The 20641-nt window shown below is 39.2% G+C and overlaps 1 protein-coding gene across 6 annotated transcripts in view; it reads right to left on the bottom strand.

Annotated features, from left to right (window-relative positions):
- Nucleotides 1-338: 338 nt before the first annotated feature.
- LOC309497383 (uncharacterized protein) overlaps nucleotides 339-20641 on the bottom strand; it is a 43187-nt gene continuing 22884 nt past the window's right edge. For 2 of the 6 annotated variants that reach the window (XM_082167633.1, XM_082167634.1), the window contains 2 exons: nucleotides 16490-17394; nucleotides 3339-3643 (listed from right to left, as the gene is read on the bottom strand). In XM_082167633.1, coding sequence (XP_082023759.1) covers nucleotides 3482-3643; nucleotides 16490-17394 — 1067 coding nt within the window. In that variant the 3' untranslated portion in view covers nucleotides 3339-3481. Of the gene's footprint in view, nucleotides 4549-16324; nucleotides 17395-20641 lie in introns of those variants that run through there. The other 4 variants (XM_082167636.1, XM_082167637.1, XM_082167632.1 and 1 more) reach the window with 3 other exon arrangements.

The following is a 20641-nucleotide window of genomic DNA, read 5'->3' as shown; positions in this document are numbered from 1 at the left end:
TAGAAACCCCAAATAAAGTGAATGTGTGTATTGTGATCGGCAGCTAGCCTACTGCAACAATACATCATCCATGATGCGCCATTTGAGGAGAATTTGAAATTTGCGTATTTGTCCAGAACTCATGATCCACTAACTTACTGGAAAGAGAGAGCAGTAATCTTTCCTCATTTGTATGTCCTAGCTAAAAATATATATTTGCACGTCAGCAACAAGTGTCCCTTGTGAGAGGATTTTTTCAAAGGCTGGAGAAATTATCTGTAAAAAAAAAAAATAGGCTAAGTCCTTCCACAGCAGAGAAATTAATATTTTTAAATAAAAATCTCTAAAAAAGTGAGACATTGTGGCTTGATTTCTTTTATTAATATTCATTTTGCAGGACCAAAATAACATTATGCACAGTGAGGAGCCAACAGGTTACAAGCTTCACATATTAGAAAAATACAATAATAAAAAAACAACAAATTTTTTTAATGGCTCGTCAAGGTTGTTTCAGATCAACACCTGCAAGTGACCACTAGGTGTCACCGTTGAGACGGGTGTCGGATTGATTCGAAGCCTCGAAACAATATGGCCCATTTGGTTCAACTGTTTCATTGCTTCACGAAGCCTCGATCTGCCCACCACTAACCAAAACAAGACTTTCAGGCAAGGGGACAGTGGTTAATCGGACAGAAACCAAGACACACTGACAGAGAACCAAAGAAAGAGAGAAGCATAAGTAGTGGAGAAAATCAGTGCAAAAATGGGAAACAGGTGTGTGAGTAATGAGAATGAGAGCACTGATTAGGATGGGATTCAGCTGTGATGGTAGAGTGAGGTGAATTAACAATCAAGACACAAGACAAACACAGCAGAAAGGCTGAAGATCAACCAGAGTCCTGACAAACATAATCATATGTATCTGGAACTCACGTCATGCAGTTGTAATACAGAATAGGCTACAGTTAGAAGAACAGCTACGTGTAAATGATGGAGATAATTTCGATTTAAATGACTTTGTTCATCCTGCGCAGAGAAAAATATTAAAAACACAAACCTCCGTTTCTTCTCTCCTTTGTGTTTGAAGGGCTTCCTCTCTCTCCTTGTCATTTTTGGAGAGTGTTTTTCTTTGTCTAGGAGGAGGTCTCACCAATCCACTTGCACCGGCTTTGTTTTTTAGTTTTCCTTTGCCTTTCCCTCTACCTTTAGCTTTCCCTCGCACATCCGTCGCATCAACTGATCTCTGACTCTGCTCACGGAGGAAAAGATGTAGCCTACGCTGTAAACATTGCCTTACACTATTAATCTCATTCAATATACAGATTAACAACATCACTGATACTTTACTAACATTAGCTTGCATTCGTTTGGGATAGCTGATATTATCAATGAAATGGTACCAAAATAACGAAAGCATAAAACTATTATTCATTTTACATAGAGGTCATAACCTACATGTTAACTGACTAAATAACTAAATGCACTTTGTAATAGTTTTCTAAAGTAACCTCATCACTTGAGGGAACACTCATGGACAAAGTCGAACTGGAAGCCATGTTAATCTTGGAATAATACGGCCACCGTAGGAGTTAAAACGCCCTCGGAATTGAAAGGAACAGAAACTAATATTCACTGGGTAGTCATATACAATTTCACCGCTAGATGGGAGAAAATCCTACACAGTTTAGCTTTAAAGGTGCCCTAGAATGGATTATTTTATTATTTTATAATGTTTCCTGGGGTGCCCTTATAATGTTAGTATGTTTTTTAGATCAAAATTTGTTATAATTTAGAAATAAAAGGCATATTTCCTAGGCTGATTTCATCCCCTGATTTGAACACTCTGTTTGAAGGGGCGTGTCTGCTGTGAGACTTCAGTGTTGTTGCCCACTGCTGTGATTGGCTGACATGCTTGCATATGAAATATCTGGCATTACATGTAGAGCTATCTGGAATACTTTTACTATTACAGATTTTATACGTTTTTTTCTATTACAGCTATCGGGATTAACGAATCATGAGAAGTTTTCTTTAAGTATTTATATCTATTCCCATCAATAAAAGGTTGCAGTGATGACCATTGAGCAGATGACAGCCTGTTGATCGCGTGAATGAAGATCTTATCACTGCAATGCGATTTACGGATGCATAAACAGTGTTGAACGACTTTGAGAGAAAGATTATCTGTCTGAACTTGAACAATTACGCATCAGACATTCACATAACCCACTGGTTCTCCAGAGGCTCGGATGAAGGAGCTAAAAAAATATTTTTGTGTTCATTTGTACATCCAAACACTGAGCAACTGCCATGCTTCGTTCGCTCGTTTGCAAGCCACGATGTCTCTCGAGGAAAAAACAATATCGCGCTGGATCTAGATGACACAGTGTAAATTATCGTTAATAAAATCACTACTTACCGCTTGCGGGAATATAACGTTAGTTGAAATTGCCCCCTTCGTCAGTATGAGACCTTGAGAGAAGCCTGGCTGCTTGATATTGTTCCAGGTTAGAAAAACAGTCTGTGGTGAAATGGGCAGAGCAAACTAACAACTTCGAATTAAACTGTAGTGGTATCCGATTATAGATAGATAGATAGATTATAGATAGATCTGCCATTTTCCCAATGATCCTCGCTTGTTTCTTCACCTGCAGAACTTCCGATGATTCGGCTGCGCAGTTCCGCCTGGCATTGAACATGGGCTGGCATATGCACATTTTTGGAGGCGTACATATGAATGATCCCGACTGTTGCGTCACAGTTGGTGTTATGTGGAGATTCGCCTGTTTTTCAGGGGTGTTTTTCAAAAACGAGATTTAAATAAGAAAGAGAAAACTATGGTGTTTGAGACTCACTTTATGTCATGTCCATGTACTGAACTCTTGTTTGAGCGACTTGCAGCTACAGCTAAAACAGCTACTGGCTTCTGCCGACATCTTCCACTTCAGACCAACTGGCTGGCGAACTCGTCACGCACAACTGCACTACAGCTAACGATTTTAAAGAGGCAGCGTTCACTTTTACCTTTAGGCGATAAATTTAGATTTTAAATTCAATGTTGATTTATGCAGAACTGTTTTACAGTATGTAACGCAAGTACATTATAAGTTACTGTAGTTAAATTACCTAAAATTAACAGTAATCCCTTACTTTATCTTTTCAGTGGTAAGTAAGTATTTTAATTACTTTGTGTCACACCCAACACTGATGTATTGGCAGTAGCAAGTCCTGTATCTGCAGCAGCAGCAGCAGCAATAACCTATAGCATAAGCAGCAATAAAAGCAGAAGCAGCGTCTACGCACAATAACAGTTAACACGCAAACAGTAAAGATACTGCTTGTAGAAACCAGACAAATAATCACAATTGTGTATTTATTTGGTTATATATTTTATCTGCCAAAACTCCTCGTCTCTTTATACCAGACTGCTATTACCAGATCTCCACATCTCTGTATATTTGAATGTGTATTATCATTCCACACTGATGACAAAACAGTTCACTCATAAGTGAGAACTCATATGGTACTCAAGAGCTATTTTATACCCAAAACTTCTTCCACAGTGGCCACATGTAAACACCTTCACTCTAGTGTGAGTTCTCATGTGCCTGGTAAGAATTCCTTTTCGGTTGAAACTCTTTCCACACTGTTGGCAGGTGAACGGCTTCTCTCCAGTGTGAGTTCTCATGTGGTCTACAAAGTGACAATTTCTAGTGAAACTCTTTCCACACTGAGGGCATGTGTAGGGTTTCTCCCCAGAGTGGATTTTCATGTGCCTGTTTAGGCTTCTTTTAAGAGTGAATCTCTTTCCACACTGTTGGCAGGCACAGTGCTTCTCTTCGGTGTGAATTCTCATGTGGACTTTAAGCTTTCTGAGTTGATTAAAACTCTTTCCACACTGTTGGCAGGTGTAAGTCTTCTCTCCAGTGTGCATTATCATGTGGACTTTAAGCTTTCTGAGTTGATTAAAACTCTTTCCACACTGTTGGCAGGTATAAGGCTTCTCTCCAGTGTGCATTCTCATGTGGGCTTTAAGGTTTCCATGTTGATTGAAACTCCATCCACATTCAGGACATTTGTAAGGCTTCTCTCCATTGTGAATTCTCATGTGCATGTTAAGGCATCCTTTTTGAGTGAATTTGTTTCCACACAGTTGGCAGGTGTAAGGCTTCTCTCCAGTGTGAATTCTCATGTGCTTTATAAGACTTCCTTTTTGAGTGAATTTGTTTCCACACAGTTGGCAGGTGTAAGGCTTCTCTCCAGTGTGAATTCTCATGTGCTTTTTAAGACTTCCTTTTTGAGTGAATCTGTTTCCACACAGGTGGCAGATGTAAGGCTTCTCTCCAGTGTGAATTATCATGTGGACTTGAAGATTTTCATGTTTGTCGAAACACTTTCCACACTGTTGGCAGGTGAAATTACTTCTAGTTCCTGTCTTTTTATCCTTTTTTCGTGAGGAAGTCTTTTCAGTCTGTGAACAACTAAAAGTGTTTTCTTTTGTCATGAATTCATGATTCTTATATTGATCTTTATCTTCCACTTCACTCTCCTTTTTCAGCACCATCAGGTCTAAGGCGAAAAAAGACAAATGCAAATTAACACCAGTTTAAGGGTACAAAGCAACAGACAACAAAACATTTAGACATTTGGACATGTAAAGAGTCAAAACCAACAGTCAAGTCACCTTTATTTATATAGCGCTTTTTACAATGCTTGACTGCATCAAAGCAGCTTCACAATGATAACATGAAAATAATACAACAAATTTTGTTTCTAGAAGAAAATTGCATCATCGTCCACCTTAAGTAAGGTAGATCAATAATATTGTTGAATATTAAATGTCACCAACTAAGCAAGCCAAAAGCCAAGGAAACAGTGGCAAGGAAACAAAACTCCATCAGGTGACAGAATGGAGAAAATGGAATGGAGACATACAACTATATCCTATACCAGGGATGGGGAACCTCGGTCCTGGGGGCCACTGTCCTGCAGTTTAGCTCCAACCCAAAAACTCTCCAGCCTGAAGCCTTAGTGATCCGGAAGACATTGATTAGCTTGTTCAGGTGTGTTTGATTGAGTTGGAACTAAGGCCTAGTCCACACAGACATGGGTATTTTTATAACCGGAGTTTTTCCTCCTGCGTTTAAAAAAAAATCCCGTCCACACATGTTCGGTTTAAAAGAAATCTCCGCCTACATGAAAACGCGAAAACACGCTATCAAGCGCTGTCAAGAGCATGCCACACCAGCAAGTTTTCAAAAACGTTCGGTTTCAGGGACCTGATACTGCGTTTCCGTGTGGACGAACGGCCGAACCACATAAAAAAAGTCACGGTTATAAAAATACCCATGTCCGTGTGGACAAGGCCTAAATTATGCAGAAAAGTGGCCCTCCAGGAACGATGTTTCCCATCCCTGTACTATCCTCAGGGGTGTTGCAGCGGGGGGGGGGGGGGGGGGGGGAAGGGGACAGTGCATAGGGCCCAGAGACTTATACATTGATGTCCTGTCAATAACAATGTCCTATGAAATACCTGTGGAGCACGGAAAAGAAAACTTCGAGGAATTCACACAAATCCTAAATGACCATCATAGATTAATCAAGGTAAAAACAACCACACAGCAATTAACTTTCTGGACACTACCGTCTTCAAAGGACCGAGTTTTAACACAACTCATCATCTAGATACAAAAGTTTACTTCAAAGAAACTGACACACATGCCCTACTCACATCACAAAAGCTTCCACCCAAAACACACCTTTGAGGGAATAGTCCGGGCACAACTCTTGAGATTTTCCAGAATCTGCACAAGGGAAGAAGATTTCCAAGGTGCCAAACAAACTCTCTACAGATCCCTCCGTACAAGACGATATTCAATATAAAAACTTAAGAGAATATATAGGGAACATCGTGATCCGAGAGAACAACAAAGCTCGGACGAACAAGTGATAGTTCCGGCTATCTTCACTCACACACCAACTTCAATTAAACTAAACTAAAAAATTAAGGACAACTTCTCAAAAACCTTTGAAGACACACAAAACGTCACCATTATAGCGGCATACAAACGAAATCCCAATCTTATAGATATCATAATCAAAAGTCACCTGCCCACTAGCATACCCACACATTTAATCTCTAAACCTAAAATTATCAGACAAATGGGGCAAGCAAGGGCCTACCCCGCACCAAAACTACCACTCAACAGTTCTAACTGTGTGTATGTAATCACTTGCAATAAATGCAAAATACAATATGTCGGGCAAACAAAAAACTCTATTAGAAGCTGACTACACCAACACAAATACAATATTCATGCATCCCCCAAAAATGCCAGGAGTCAAATACTGATCAAACATTTCCAAAGACACGGAGTTCAAAATGTACGCAATCCAGGGAATTTGAACATAATCCCCACTGGACAGACCAACAAAGAGAAAAATAGAATGGCAATGGATTAAGAAATTGGGAACCAAATTTCCAGAAGGACTCAATGAAAGACTGGAAAATAAAAAAATTGACATAACAAAATAAATAATACATTTTTTTTTTTAAATATCCTACTTCAGACTAATATTAATATAAATCATAATACAAAACAAAAAACACCCAAAAAACTGAACCAGAATAACAAAACGGTTACATAAACACTCTTCTCCCTTCCCGACCCCCTTCTCTTTGAAAAAGGAGGGGAGGACGGGTTTAGGGAATGGACCAAATGCCCGGACAGGCACATGAAAATGGGTGGCCCAGACAGGTCTAACAATTTCTGGTCAATCAAGAGAACCTACAATGTACTACCACTGAATAACAAGAAAATGATTTTTACCTACACTACATTTATCTCCCTTTCCTATTCCCTCCTCTCTGACACACAAAAAAAGTGGGAAGAGGAATGCGTCACTAAAAAAAACCGTCACCATATTTACCAACTGAAAAGGGGTCTATAGTCTTCAACTAATGGAAGATATGACAGTGACTGAAGACACTTCAGTGCAAAAGGAACATTAGGAAATATGAATAAAATATTTGTCAAAATGTAAGAAAAGCTGTTCTTTCATTCCTTTCTCTTCTACACAACTTGTTCTCATTTATCTGTCCATTACCTGTTTTCATTATGTGCTTCCAAATCCTTACTATTACTAACACACATAAATCAAATATTACACATAGGAGGCAATCTTAACAATCTGCATCCACACTTCCTCCCCCTAATCACATCTTAACAGCTAACACACACATTCTAGAAGTCTCCAAACTCACCCTTTCCAATCACCCTCCGACCTGTCTGTTTGATCCTATTCCCACTCATCTACTTCAAGTCATTTCTTCCTCATTTGTACCTGCACTTACTCACATCTTAAATGCTGTGGAAAGGTACCAGTGTAAAGAGAGGTGTTGATGATGTAAGTGCGGAATGACGAAGAAATTCTGAGTGGGAATAGGATCAAGCAGACAGGTAGTAGGGTGATTGGAAAGGATGACTTTGGAGACTTGTAAGAACTAGTGTTGTCAAAAGACCCGGTACTTCGGTACCAAGTCGGTACTAAACAAATGTAAACGTCACGGTACCAAGTTTTCTCCACTTTTTTTGGAAATAGGCTCATTTTACAACTCCCCCAGAGTTAAACAGTTGTGTTTTACCGTTTTCGAATCCATTCAGCCGATCTCCGTGTCCGGCGGTACCACTTTTAGCATAGCTTAGCATAGATCATTGAATCGGATTGGGCCATTAGCATCTCTCTCAAAAAAATTACCAAAGAGTTTCAATATTTTTCCTATTTAAAACTTGACTCTTATGTAGTTACATCGTGTACTAAGACCGACGGAAAATGTAAAGTTGCGATTTTCTAGGCTGATATGGCTAGGAACTATACTCTCATTCCTGCATAATAATCAAGAAACTTTGCTGCTGTACCATGAGTGCAGCAGGCGTAATGATATGACGCAGTTTCTCAATATGCGTTCTTGTCTGTACTTGTGAAACGTCATAATTCGCTGCCCAAGTACTGTCCCAATACACAAGTTTGCATTTTGGCAAGAACGGTTAAAAATCCCGGAAGTGTTCTTGACACGCCCATTTTACAGAGGATGCAGCGGTTGGTAACTTGTGTGAACTTGACGGCAGAAATATCCCAGCATTCATTTCGGCATTCGAGGAAGGAGTTATGTTTGGGTTATTTAAACCCGTTATTTAAACCGTTTAAACCGTTATTTAAATCGCGTTATGTTTGGGTACTGCAGACGGCGTTTGTGCGGGGGTATTATTGCGCAATACCAGCAAGAACACATCGTCTCAAACTGTCAGCAGCGTTCTCTGTGTGCTTGTCACCTTGTGAGTTCATTCTTCCAAGAACAACTAGCAAGAGCATTCTCCCCAAGAACACAAGTCCGTTCTTTGCATTCTTGGTTTTGAGAAACAGCTGTCTGGAAGCTGAAAACTTTTCTCTTAAAAAACATACTTTATTTTATTATAGTAAAATTGTAGTAAACGCGTTTTTGGTGGATTTTTTACCATTGTAATAACCACAGTTTTACTAAAAATAGGATTTGAGGTCACGTGGAAAGCAGATGATCATGGCAAACAAGGTATGGGAAGAATTCATTAAAAAATAAAAATCATAATGGTTCTGATTCCATATGTTCATAACGGTCTTCTGATTCCATATGATTGCACTAAAAGTATGCACAAGGTTTGGATTTGCTACAGCAAGATCACGATTGTGTTAGATTCCACCCATCTTTCTTTCTTTTTTTATTCTTTTTTAACTAGGCTCTGTCATTTAGAAACATGACTTTTCCTATCACTACTATCTTAATGACACATAGCCTTAGCCAATAGCCAAAAACACGGTGAGTAATATCTTGTCCTGTTATTATCATGCGTCGCGTCTGAATGCGTTGTTGTTTTTGGAGCTCTATCGATTTGATTTATAATTCTTGATTTTTCTCCCTGCCTCGCTGCCTGCTGTGAGTGTGTTTGCTTCGGAGCTGTAAGCTCCGTCTTAGCCTCGTATTTCCTTGTTTTGAACCATCATTTACTACAATTTCTAGTTGTTTATATTACTACTAAATACAGCTTACCCAACCCTGACGCACAACACGCTAGTAATTCGCTAGCCTGTTAACGCGCTCAGCTATTTTAATTTATTTATTTTCTCTCGCGCCTTTGAGTTCATAAAAGCTCAGGTGAATAAGAAACACTCAACAAACACGGTGAGTAATGTCTTGTCCTGTCATTATCATGCGTTGCGTCTGAATGCGTTGTTGTTTTTGGAGCTCTATCGATTTGATTTATAATTCTTGATTTTTCTCTTTAAACTCGCTTACAACGAACATTTTCTACTTTTCCTCACTGAGAAGCACTACTGCTCAAACCTCATTGTTACAACGCGGACTGTTGAGCAGACGCGTCTCAAGCCTATTAGTGATCCAACGCTGCATACTCTTAAAGGTTACGTCCGTGGATCACGGCTGAACGCGTCTTCTCCACACTCACTTATAAACAAACACTTTTTTTTTCGCCTATCGTGCGTCTACTCTACACCCCTACCACTAAAAAACCTCATAGTTACAACGCGGACTGTTGAGCAGACGCGTCTCAAGCCTATTAGTGATCCAACGCTGCATACTCTTAAAGGTTACGTCCGTGGATCACGGCTGAACGTGTCTTCTCCACACTCACTTACAAACAAACTTATAATATAAATTTGTATTAATATTGATAGCATCACTGGTAGCTTCGTTGCTAACTCACTGTCCATCTGTTAAAATGGCGAATATATCAGATGTAAGTAGTCTACCGCTTGGTGCAGGTGAGGACACATTTGAGCTTCACGCACTGCAGTCTGAGCTGGAAGCTGTTGAGAAACAGATCCACAACCTTTTATTGAGACAGGCCGAGCTGAGAGACCGGTGTTTGGCTCTTGAAACATCACGCGCCGATGCACACAAATCAGTGTTTAACGTTACTAACCCGCTGACTCCGACCGCGTCTACTCCGTGCGTTCCTCAGCATTGGTCGCAATCAGCCATGGTCTCGTTCACTCCGGCTCCAACACGCCACCACGAAGCCTGGGTGGTTCCGCAGCGGAAGACGCGAGTCAGGTTTAGACCAAGACTTTCTCCGACCCTCCCGGTTTTCGAGTTATCCACACAAAACCGCTTCTTCCCTCTACGCGAAACAGAACGCGATGCTGTGATCATCGGCGATTCCATCGTTCGGCACGTAAACGCTACGTTAGGTAAAAGTAAGGTGCAAAGTCACTGCTTCCCTGGTGCTCGTGTTTCTGAAATCGCTGCTCGCGTTCCCGAGATCCTGAACGGTGACGAGCGCGTCGGAACTGTGGTCCTGCACGTGGGAGTGAACGACATCAGGCTGCGCCAGACGGAGATTCTGAAGAAAGACTTCAGGAATCTAATCGATACGGTACGCAGCACATCGCCTGAAACAACGATCATTGTGTCAGGACCGCTTCCCACGTACCGACTAGGGCATGAAAAGTTCAGCAGACTATTTGCGCTAAATGAATGGTTAATGTCATGGTGCAATGAGCAGAAACTGCTCTTTGTAAATAATTGGAATCTGTTTTGGGAGCGTCCTAGGCTTTTCCGTGCTGATGGCTTACACCCAAGCAGATTCGGAGCGGATCTTCTGTCAGATAACATCTCCAAAATGTTAAATACCCTTTGACTAGTAACCAAAAGTCCAAATCATAGTCTCTGCTGCACCAATTCAACTGATATAAATACTAGTGTAGAACATTGCATAGAAACCGTGTCTATTCCTCGTTTAGTGAGATCAAATAATAAATCTAATGCAGGATCTAGGAAAAATCTAATTGTTATTAAAACAGAAAATGTTGCTATTAGTAAACAAAAACTATTTCTAAAGCTAGGTCTTCTAAACATTAGATCACTCACACCTAAGGCAGTTATTGTAAATGAAATAGTCACAGATAATAGCTTCGATGTACTTTGCCTTACTGAAACCTGGCTTAAACCAAATGATTATTTCGGTATTAATGAGTCTACTCCTCCTGGATACTGTTATAAGCATGAGCCCCGTCTGATTGGCCGTGGCGGAGGTGTTGCAACCACTTATAAAGATATTCTAAATGTTACTCAGAAAACGGGTTATAAGTTTATTTCATTTGAAGTACTTGTACTAAATGTTACGCTCTTAGATGTTAGAAAAACATCCCTATTATCTCTAGCCTTGGCTACCGTATATAGACCGCCAGGGCCTTACGCTGATTTCCTAAAAGAGTTTGCAGATTTTCTCTCAGACCTGTTAGTCAATGTCGATAAAGCATTAATTGTTGGAGATTTTAACATACACGTAGATAATCCAAATGATGCGTTAGGAGCTGCGTTTACAGATTTATTAAATTCATTTGGGGTCAAGCAAAACGTCACCGGACCAACTCATCGTCTTAATCATACACTCGATTTAATTATATCACATGGAACCGATCCAACCGATATAGATATCATTCCACAAAGTGATGAAGTCACTGATCACTACATGGTAACTTGCATATTACGTACTGCTGTAATATGTCATGCGGCGTCGCGTTATCAACCAGGCAGAACAATCCTCCCATCCACCATAGATCATTTCTCAAATTGCTTATCTAATCTGTCTCAGCTGCTGCCTGAACCCAAACAAACAGATGAACTAGAAGAACTAACTAGCACTATGAGCACCATTCTCTCTAGAACATTGGATGTGGTTGCACCTATTAAATTAAAAAAGGTCAGAGAGAAAAATAAAGCACCATGGTATAACAATACTACGCATGTTTTAAAGAGAGAAACCCGTATTTTAGAGCGTAAATGGAAACAAACTAATTTAGAGGTCTTTAGAATCGCGTGGAAAGACAGTATGTCACGTTATAAAAAGGCCCTAAAAGCTGCTAGGGCTGAGCACCTCCGCAAACTAATAGAAAACAACCAAAACAATCCAAGGTTTCTATTTAACACCGTGGCTAGACTAACAAATAAACAGACGTCACCCGAACAAAATATCCCGTTACAGTTCAGTAGTAATGATTTCATGAACTTCTTCACTGAGAAAATAGAAAGCATCAGAACCACAATTATAAACGTTCAATCTTCAATCGCGCCTTATAACTCAGCTTCAATTATCACCCCGAAAGAACAATTACAGTGCTTTACAACTATAGAACAAAAAGAGTTAAATAAACTTATCACTTCATCTAAAACAACAACATGTTTATTAGATCCTATACCAACTAAACTACTGAAAGAAGTGTTACCTGTAGTGGAAGAGCCTCTCCTCAATATTATTAACTCGTCTTTATCTTTAGGTCATGTTCCAAGAACATTTAAACTGGCAGTTATAAAACCTCTCATTAAGAAACCACAATTAGATCATAATAATCTAGCAAATTATAGACCCATTTCAAATCTTCCATTTATGTCTAAAATATTAGAAAAAGTGGTGTCCGCTCAACTGGGCTCTTTCTTGCAACAAAATGATATCTATGAAAAGTTTCAGTCTGGATTCAGACCGCATCATAGCACTGAAACTGCGCTCGTTAAAATCACAAATGATTTACTTTTAGCTTCTGACCAAGGCTGTATCTCAATACTAGTTTTACTTGATCTTAGTGCTGCGTTCGATACTATAGATCACACAATACTCTTAGATCGACTACAAAATTATACTGGTGTTCAAGGACAAGCACTAAGCTGGTTCAAATCATACCTATCTGACCGCTACCATTTTGTCTATTTAAATGGAGAAAAATCGATCATAACTCCAGTAAACTATGCAGTGCCGCAGGGATCTGTATTAGGCCCTCTGTTATTTTCAATATATATGATGCCACTTGGAAATATTATAAGGAAACATGGAATTAGTTTCCATTGTTATGCTGATGACACTCAAATATATATTTCATCACGGCCGGATGAAAACACTACATTTTCCAAATTGACAGAGTGTGTTAAAGATATAAAAGATTGGATGACGCGTAATTTTCTTTTATTAAATCCAGACAAGACAGAGGTAATACTTATCGGTTCAAAAAACCGCCCACAAAACCTCGCACAATACAACTTTAACATCATAGGATGTCCTGTTACTTTATCCTCTACAGTAAAAGACCGGGGTGTTATACTCGATTGCAACCTGTCTTTTGAAAATCATATTTCATACGTTACAAAAACAGCCTTTTTCCACCTTAGAAACATTGCTAAGCTACGTAATATGCTATCAGTTTCTGATGCAGAAAAGTTAGTTCATGCATTCATGACCTCGAGACTGGATTACTGTAATGCTTTATTAGCTGGTTGTCCTGCATCCTCAATAAACAAGCTACAGTTAGTCCAAAATGCCGCCGCTAGAGTTCTTACGAGATCAAGAAAATATGATCATATAACACCGATTTTATCATCACTGCATTGGTTACCTATAAAGTTCCGTATTAATTACAAGGTATTGCTACTGACTTATAAAGCCCTAAACAGCTTAGCTCCAGTCTATTTAACGGATCTTCTATCGCCCTATAATCCATCGCGCTCTTTAAGATCACTAAATTCAAGGCTTTTGGTCATACCTAGGATATCCAGAACCACCAAAGGAGGGAGAGCATTTTCACATTTGGCTCCAAAACTCTGGAATAGTCTTCCTGATACTGTTCGTTGCTCAGACTCGCTCTCCCAGTTTAAAACTAGATTAAAGTCGCATCTCTTCAGCCAGGCATTCATATAATCCTACAGTTCAAACTACAATCCGGCCTATATCCAATGCCAGAGGAGAACTGGCCCCCGACTGAGCCTGGGTTCTCCCAAGGTTTTTTTTTTTCGTTTTAGGACACCATTAGGTCACTTGATGGAGTTTTTCGGTTCCTTGCCACTGTTGCCTTTGGCTTGCTCAGTTGGGGATATTTTGGGTATATTTAATTTAATTTTATCAATCAATAAATTCCTCTTGAAACAAACTTTGTTGTATTATTTTAATTTAATACTGTGAAGCTGCTTTGATGCAATCTGTATTGTGAAAAGCGCTATACAAATAAACTTGACTTGACTTGACTTGACCTATCTCTACCTTTTATTCCAGCCAGATTATCTGACGGTTGCTGCTCGCATCTCAGCCTACCTGATGGAAAATTCTTGCTGGATGAATGACCTTCACCTTTAAATCAGCCTTGCCAAGACAGAACTGCTTATGGTTCAACTTTCAGCCAAAACATATTTGCTGTGATCCTGCTGATTTGCCTTATCATTAGGAGGATCAGGCCCTTCCTATCGGAGCCACACAACTCTCTTGTTCTATCCAGACTGGGCTATTGTAATGCTCTCTTGGCAGCTCTTCCAGTATCATCAGTCAAACCTCTGCAACTGATCCAGATGCTGCAGCAAGAGTTGTCTTTAAAGGTAGCCCTATGCCTAAACTAACTGCTTCAGATCTATGTGTTCTGCAAGTGAACGGCGCCTTGTGGTGCCATCATCCCAAAGAGACACAAAACCACTTTAACTGACATTTACCTGGACTGTTTCCTGGTGGTGGAATGACCGGCGCAACTCAACACATTTTCAAGAAACTGCTAAAGATCCATCTTTTTCGTAAACACTTCACCCAATAATACTAAATCTTTGTTAAAAAAAACAAAAACAAACAAACTTGCTATGTGTACTGTGCTAGACTAACTGGGACTTGTCACTGCACTTGTTGCTTTTTATTATCTTTAATTATTATCTTAATTGGTAAGTCACTTTGGATAAAATGTAATTGTAAATGTTAAAATAAGTTATACTGTAAAGGTATACGGTAATTGCCTTTTATTGTGGATATTTTTACATGTTCTAAATTATATACTAAGCTTCTATTTCCTATCAATCACTTATCTTGATGTTTAGTGTTTGTTCAATTACTAATACTGTAAATGTGCAGGTATTCTGTACTCATACATTTAGTTAATTTAAAAGAAATTGACTGTCCATTTGCTATTATTAAGAACTTAATTAGAGATCGGTCAAAGTTGTGAAATTGGATCTGTACAAATAAAAATTAAAACTGTAAATTTACAAACATTTGTATTTGAATTGATGTACTTGTGTGCATTTTACTACATAATTTCATTGTTATTTTACACAGAAAAAAATATATTAAAAGAAAATTACTGTAGATAGACAACATTATTATATAAAATAATTTTATAAAACCTTAAATTTACAGTATTTATTGTTTAAAGGTGTATATGTCTTTTTTAAACATTAAAAATCCCAATAATTACATAAGATTTAATGTAATATTAAAGATACAATCTGTTATTTAATTATGGAAAATTACTGTATTTTAACGAGATTGTTTTTTGCCGTTATTTTACGGTAATTTTTTGGCGCCCCAGCTGCCGGAATAATACCGTTTTTTCACAGTTGCTGAAATATCGACCTCTTTGAATTGTCAACTGTCTATATTGTATCAGAGGCCCTTTGCGATGCTTATACTGGTCTTCATTTGTATATGTACAGCGTAATTATTTATATTTTATCTTGGTTGTTTCAACCAATTTTCTAGAAAAATAAATAAATCTGAAATTATCTTAATTTTCTAGTAAAAAAATAAATCTGAAATTATCTTAATCGATACAGAATCGTTGGAGAGAATCTATAACACAATATCCCATAAATTAAACAAACGGTTATTTCCTGCAGCCTATGCCAGGCCTATATGCGTAGCGTTGATGCTTCATCTGCAAGACTCTCGCGTGTCATGTGAGTGTAATCGCAGCTTTGCGGTTAAAAAAAAATCGCATTTCATCAAATCACGATATTATCGCAAATGCAATTAATCGTTCAGCCCTAGGTAAATGATGGGAATTTGTAGACGGAAAAGCCTTCCGACTGTATCGTTACGCACAGTGTTTCTCCTGTTTGTCAGCGGTGTTTCATCTGCCTTTAAATTGGTTTAGATCACAGAGACATTTGTGCTCTTCGCTGAATTCAAGCGATTCTCACTGGATCTCGTGACCGAGGCCGATCAGAGTAAACGCGCTGCGCTGCCATTTGGACTTTGAGCAGAGCGGAATGGTACGTGTGGCGCGCAGTTCAAATGAGTTCCGCTTTTACTACAACAGGCGAAACGAATAAATGCCACCACCAGCACATTTTCAGGGAGAAAAGGCGATGGTAGAACGAATGAATGAACGAGCATATAAATTTAAGACGTGGCTAAATGGAATTTATGACCTTGTATGGAAAATCGAGATGTTTTTATTACTTTTTATGGCCTAAAACTCGTATTATTAAATTAAAGACGTTTTATGACTTTTTATGACTCCGCGGAAACCCTGTATTTATTTAGTTTATTTATACCAGACTGCTATTACCAGATCTCCACGTCTCTGTATATTTGAATGTTTATTATCATTCCACACTGATGACAAAACAGTTCACTCATAAGTGAGAACTCATATGGTACTCAAGAGCTATTTTATACCCAAAACTTCTTTCACAGTGGCCACATGTAAATACCTTCACTCTAGTGTGAGTTCTCATGTGCCTGTTAAGGATTCCTTTTCGGTTGAAACTCTTTCCACACTGTTGGCAGGTGAACGGCTTCTCTCCAGTGTGAGTTCTCATGTGCCTGGTAAGAATTCCTTTTCGGTTGAAACTCTTTCCACACTGTTGGCAGGTGAACGGCTTCTCTCCAGTGTGAGTTCTCATGTGGACTACAAAGTGACAATTTCTAGTGAAAATCTTTCCACACTGAGGGCATGTGTAGGGTTGCTCCCCAGAGTGGATTTTCATGTGCCTGTTTAGGGTTATTTTAAGAGTGAATCTGTTTCCACACTGTTGGCAGGGGTAAGGCTTCTCTCCAGTGTGAATTCTCATGTGGCATGTAAGGCTTCCTTTTCGGGTGAAACATCTGCCACACTGATGGCAGGTGAAAGGTGTCTCTCCAGCGTGAGCACTCATGTGGACATTAAGGTTTCCAATTTGAGTGAAACTCCTTCCACACTGTTGGCAGGGGTAAGGCTTCTCTCCAGTGTGAATTCTGATGTGTCTTTTAAGGCAGACTTTTCCAGCAAAAGTCTTTCCACACTGTTGGCAGGTACAGTGCTTCTCTCCGGTGTGAATTCTCATGTGCTTTTTAAGACTTCCTTTTTGAGTAAATTTGTTTCCACACAGTTGGCAGGTGTAAGGCTTCTCTCCAGTGTGAATTATCATGTGGTTTTTAAGACTTCCTTTTTGAGTGAATCTGTTTCCACACTGTTGGCAGGTGAAATTACTTCTAGTTCCTGTCATTTTATCCTTTTTTCGTGAGGAAGTCTTTTCAGTCTGTGAACAGCTAAAAGTTTTTTCTTTTGTCATGAATTCATGATTCTTATATTGATCTTTATCTTCCACTTCACTCTCCTTTTTCAGCACCATCAGGTCTAAGGCGAAAAAAGACAAATGCAAATAACACCAGTTTAAGGGTACAAAGCAACAGACAACAAAACATTTAGACATGTAAAGAGTCAAAACCAACAGTCAAGTCACCTTTATTTATATAGCGCTTTTTACAATGCTTGACTGCATCAAAGCAGCTTCACAATGATAACATGAAAATAATACAACAAATTTAGTTTCTAGAAGAAAATTGCGTCATCGTCCACCTTAAAGAGATAGTTCACCCAAAAATGAAAATTTTGTCATCATTTACTCACCCTCAAGTTGTTTCAAACCTGTGTGGATTTATTTTTTCTGCTGAACACAAAAAAAAATATTTAGAAAAATGTCTGTAACCAAACAGTTGATAGACCCCATTGACTTCCATAGTAGGAAAAAAAAAAATACTATGGAAGTCAATGGGGTCCATCAACTGTGATGACAGAATTTTCATTTTTAGGTGAACTATCCCTTTAAGTAAGGTAGATCAATATTGTTGAATATTAAATGTCACCAACTAAGCAAGCCAAAAGCCAAGGCAACAGGGGCAAGGAAACAAAACTCCATCAGGTGACAGAATGGAGAAAATGGAATGGAGACATGCAACTAGATCCTATACCAGGGATGGGGAACCTCGGTCCTGGGGGGCCACTGTCCTGCAGTTTAGCTCCAACCCTAACAAAAACCTCTCCAGACTGAAGCCTTAGTGATCCTGAAGACATTGATTAGCTTGTTCAGGTGTGTTTAATTGAGTTGGAACTTAATTTTGCAGAAAAGTGGCCCTCCAGGACCGACGTTTCCCATCCCTGTACTATCCTCAGGGGTGTTGCACCGGGGGAAAAGGGGACAGTGCATAGGGCCCAGAGACTTATAGGGGGGACATTGATGTCCTGTCCATAACAATGTCCTATGAAATACCTGTGGAGCACGGAAAAGAAAACTTTGAGGAATTCACACAAATCCTAAATGACCACCATAGATTAATCAAGGTAAAAACAACCACAAACCACACGGCAATTAACTTTCTGGACACTACCGTCTTCAAAGGACCGAGTTTTAACACAACTCATCAACTAGATACAAAAGTTTACTTCAAAGAAACTGACACACATGCCCTACTCACATCACAAAAGCTTCCACCCAAAACACACCTTTGAGGGAATAGTCCGGGCACAACTCTTGAGATTTTCCAGAATCTGCACAAGGGAAGAAGATTTCCAAGATGCCAAACAAACTCTCTACAGATCCTTCCGTACAAGCGGATATTAAAAAGCAAAACTTAAGAGAATATATAAGGAACATCGTGATATCATGAATCAAACATTTCCAAAGACACGGAGTTTAAAATGTATGCATTCAGGGAATTGAACATAATCCCCACTGGACAGACCAAAGGAGAAAAATAGAATGGCAATGGATTAAGAAATTGGGAACCAAATTTCCAAAAGGACTCAATGAAAGACTGGAAAATAAAAAATTTGATACAACAAAATAATATAATGATTATGATATAACCAAAAAAAAAAAAAAAAAAAAAATCCTACTTTAGACTAATATTAATATAAATCATAATATAAAACATAAAACACCCAAAAAACTGAACCAAAATAACAAAACGGTTACATAAACACTCTTCTCCCTTCCCGACACCCTTCTCCTTGAAAAAGTGGTAGGAGGAATGGGTTTAGGGAATGGACCAAATGCCTGACTTTGTCATACTCATATTCTAGTCAGAATGTGAGTCTGATACTGCTCCATAGGGCTTTGATTATGAGGCGTGTCTTAACTGAACCAGAAAAAAAAAAAAAACTCTGCACTCAATTGGATAGACCTACAACCAATCAGAGCGAAGAATAGTTGTCAACAGAGCTCAACTGCACGCACGCTGGAAGTAGTAGTAAAGTAATGAGTGTAAACAATCTTTGCCGTTGTTGTAAAAAGGATTTAAGAATTCGCGGAGTACTTACAAGCACGAATAGCATTTTTGAGAGAAATACAAAAGGTGTATGTATATACGAACAAGTTCCCCGTTTAGGATTAGATCTCGACAATAAAGCAAATAAATCTTCTCGCATTTGTCGGCCCTGTCTCAACTTTATAACACGGTTGCAACGCGACTTGACTGATTTAAAAAAATGGAAAGACGACGAAAGAGACCAGGCTGAAGAAGCGTGTCCATCTGAGGCTTCAGAGAAAAGAGATCGTGAGCCTACCCCTTCCAAGACGCCCAGGGCTCTGAAGAAGTTTCGCTTGCTTCTTTTACTTGGTCCTCCATGAGAGCGACCAAAGGAGAAACCACAATGACCGCAGGGTTTTCATTGCGTCCCATCTTCTTAGCGACCATCGGAGCCAGCTTATAAATTAAACTTTTGCCGAATCCCGTAGGAAGGACGCAAACACATCTTTCCGATCGACAAATGCCTTGATTGCGGTTCTCTGTTCGTCTTTTAAAATTAATGCGCTGACGATTTCTTTTATAACAGACGCGATAGCGGAATCTAAACATCTCAATTCTCTGAACATCTCAAATCTGCAATCATCTTTGTTGAAAACCAATTCAACCCAAGCGCTCTTTGATGACGTGGTTGATTACGTTCCGCAGATCATCTGTCCATCATCAATTAAAGCCCGCCCTGGCAATTTGATTGGCTCAGCCTTTTGGGAGCCGGGCATAATTACTCCTCAACGGATCGAGTCCAGACCGAACTTCCCGACCAAAAAATGTTGTGGGCGGGGTTTGGGCTGGCACCCAGGCTACCAAATGCCCAGACAGGCACATGAAAATGGGTGGACCAGACAGGTGTAACATTTTCTGGTCCTTTTCTCCTAATCATTTTATAAAAAAATTGATATCCCACCACAAAATAAAATAAATAAATAATATAATTTGCTAAAAAGAACTAAATTATTCGGCATCATAACTCTTAATTTATCTTTCACTTAGGGAATACAGCACAAAAGCGAAAAAAATGTCTGAAGACAAAAATTTCAGAAGACTGATAAGAAGCCTCTACGCCTATCTCAGGGCTTTTCATCACGAGAAGACCCTGAGAGATGGAGAAGCGCAGGGTACTAAACCACGCCGACTAGAAAAAAATTGCGGAAAACTTAAGCACGACAATCAAGCCAGCTTTAATTAATACAAACGAAACCACAAGCCTGTGGATTTACGCAAACGCAAGAAATTGGTTACATTTCGGTCTAGACATTCTGAAGGACCACTATTCGGAATGTCTTGAAAAACCCCAAACC

This window comes from Leuciscus leuciscus (genome assembly GCF_965113295.1).
Source record: "Leuciscus leuciscus genome assembly, chromosome: 4".
Taxonomy (NCBI): domain Eukaryota; kingdom Metazoa; phylum Chordata; class Actinopteri; order Cypriniformes; family Leuciscidae; genus Leuciscus; species Leuciscus leuciscus.
Note: the sequence above shows the minus strand (reverse complement) of the source record. Positions and strands in the feature narration are given on the sequence as shown.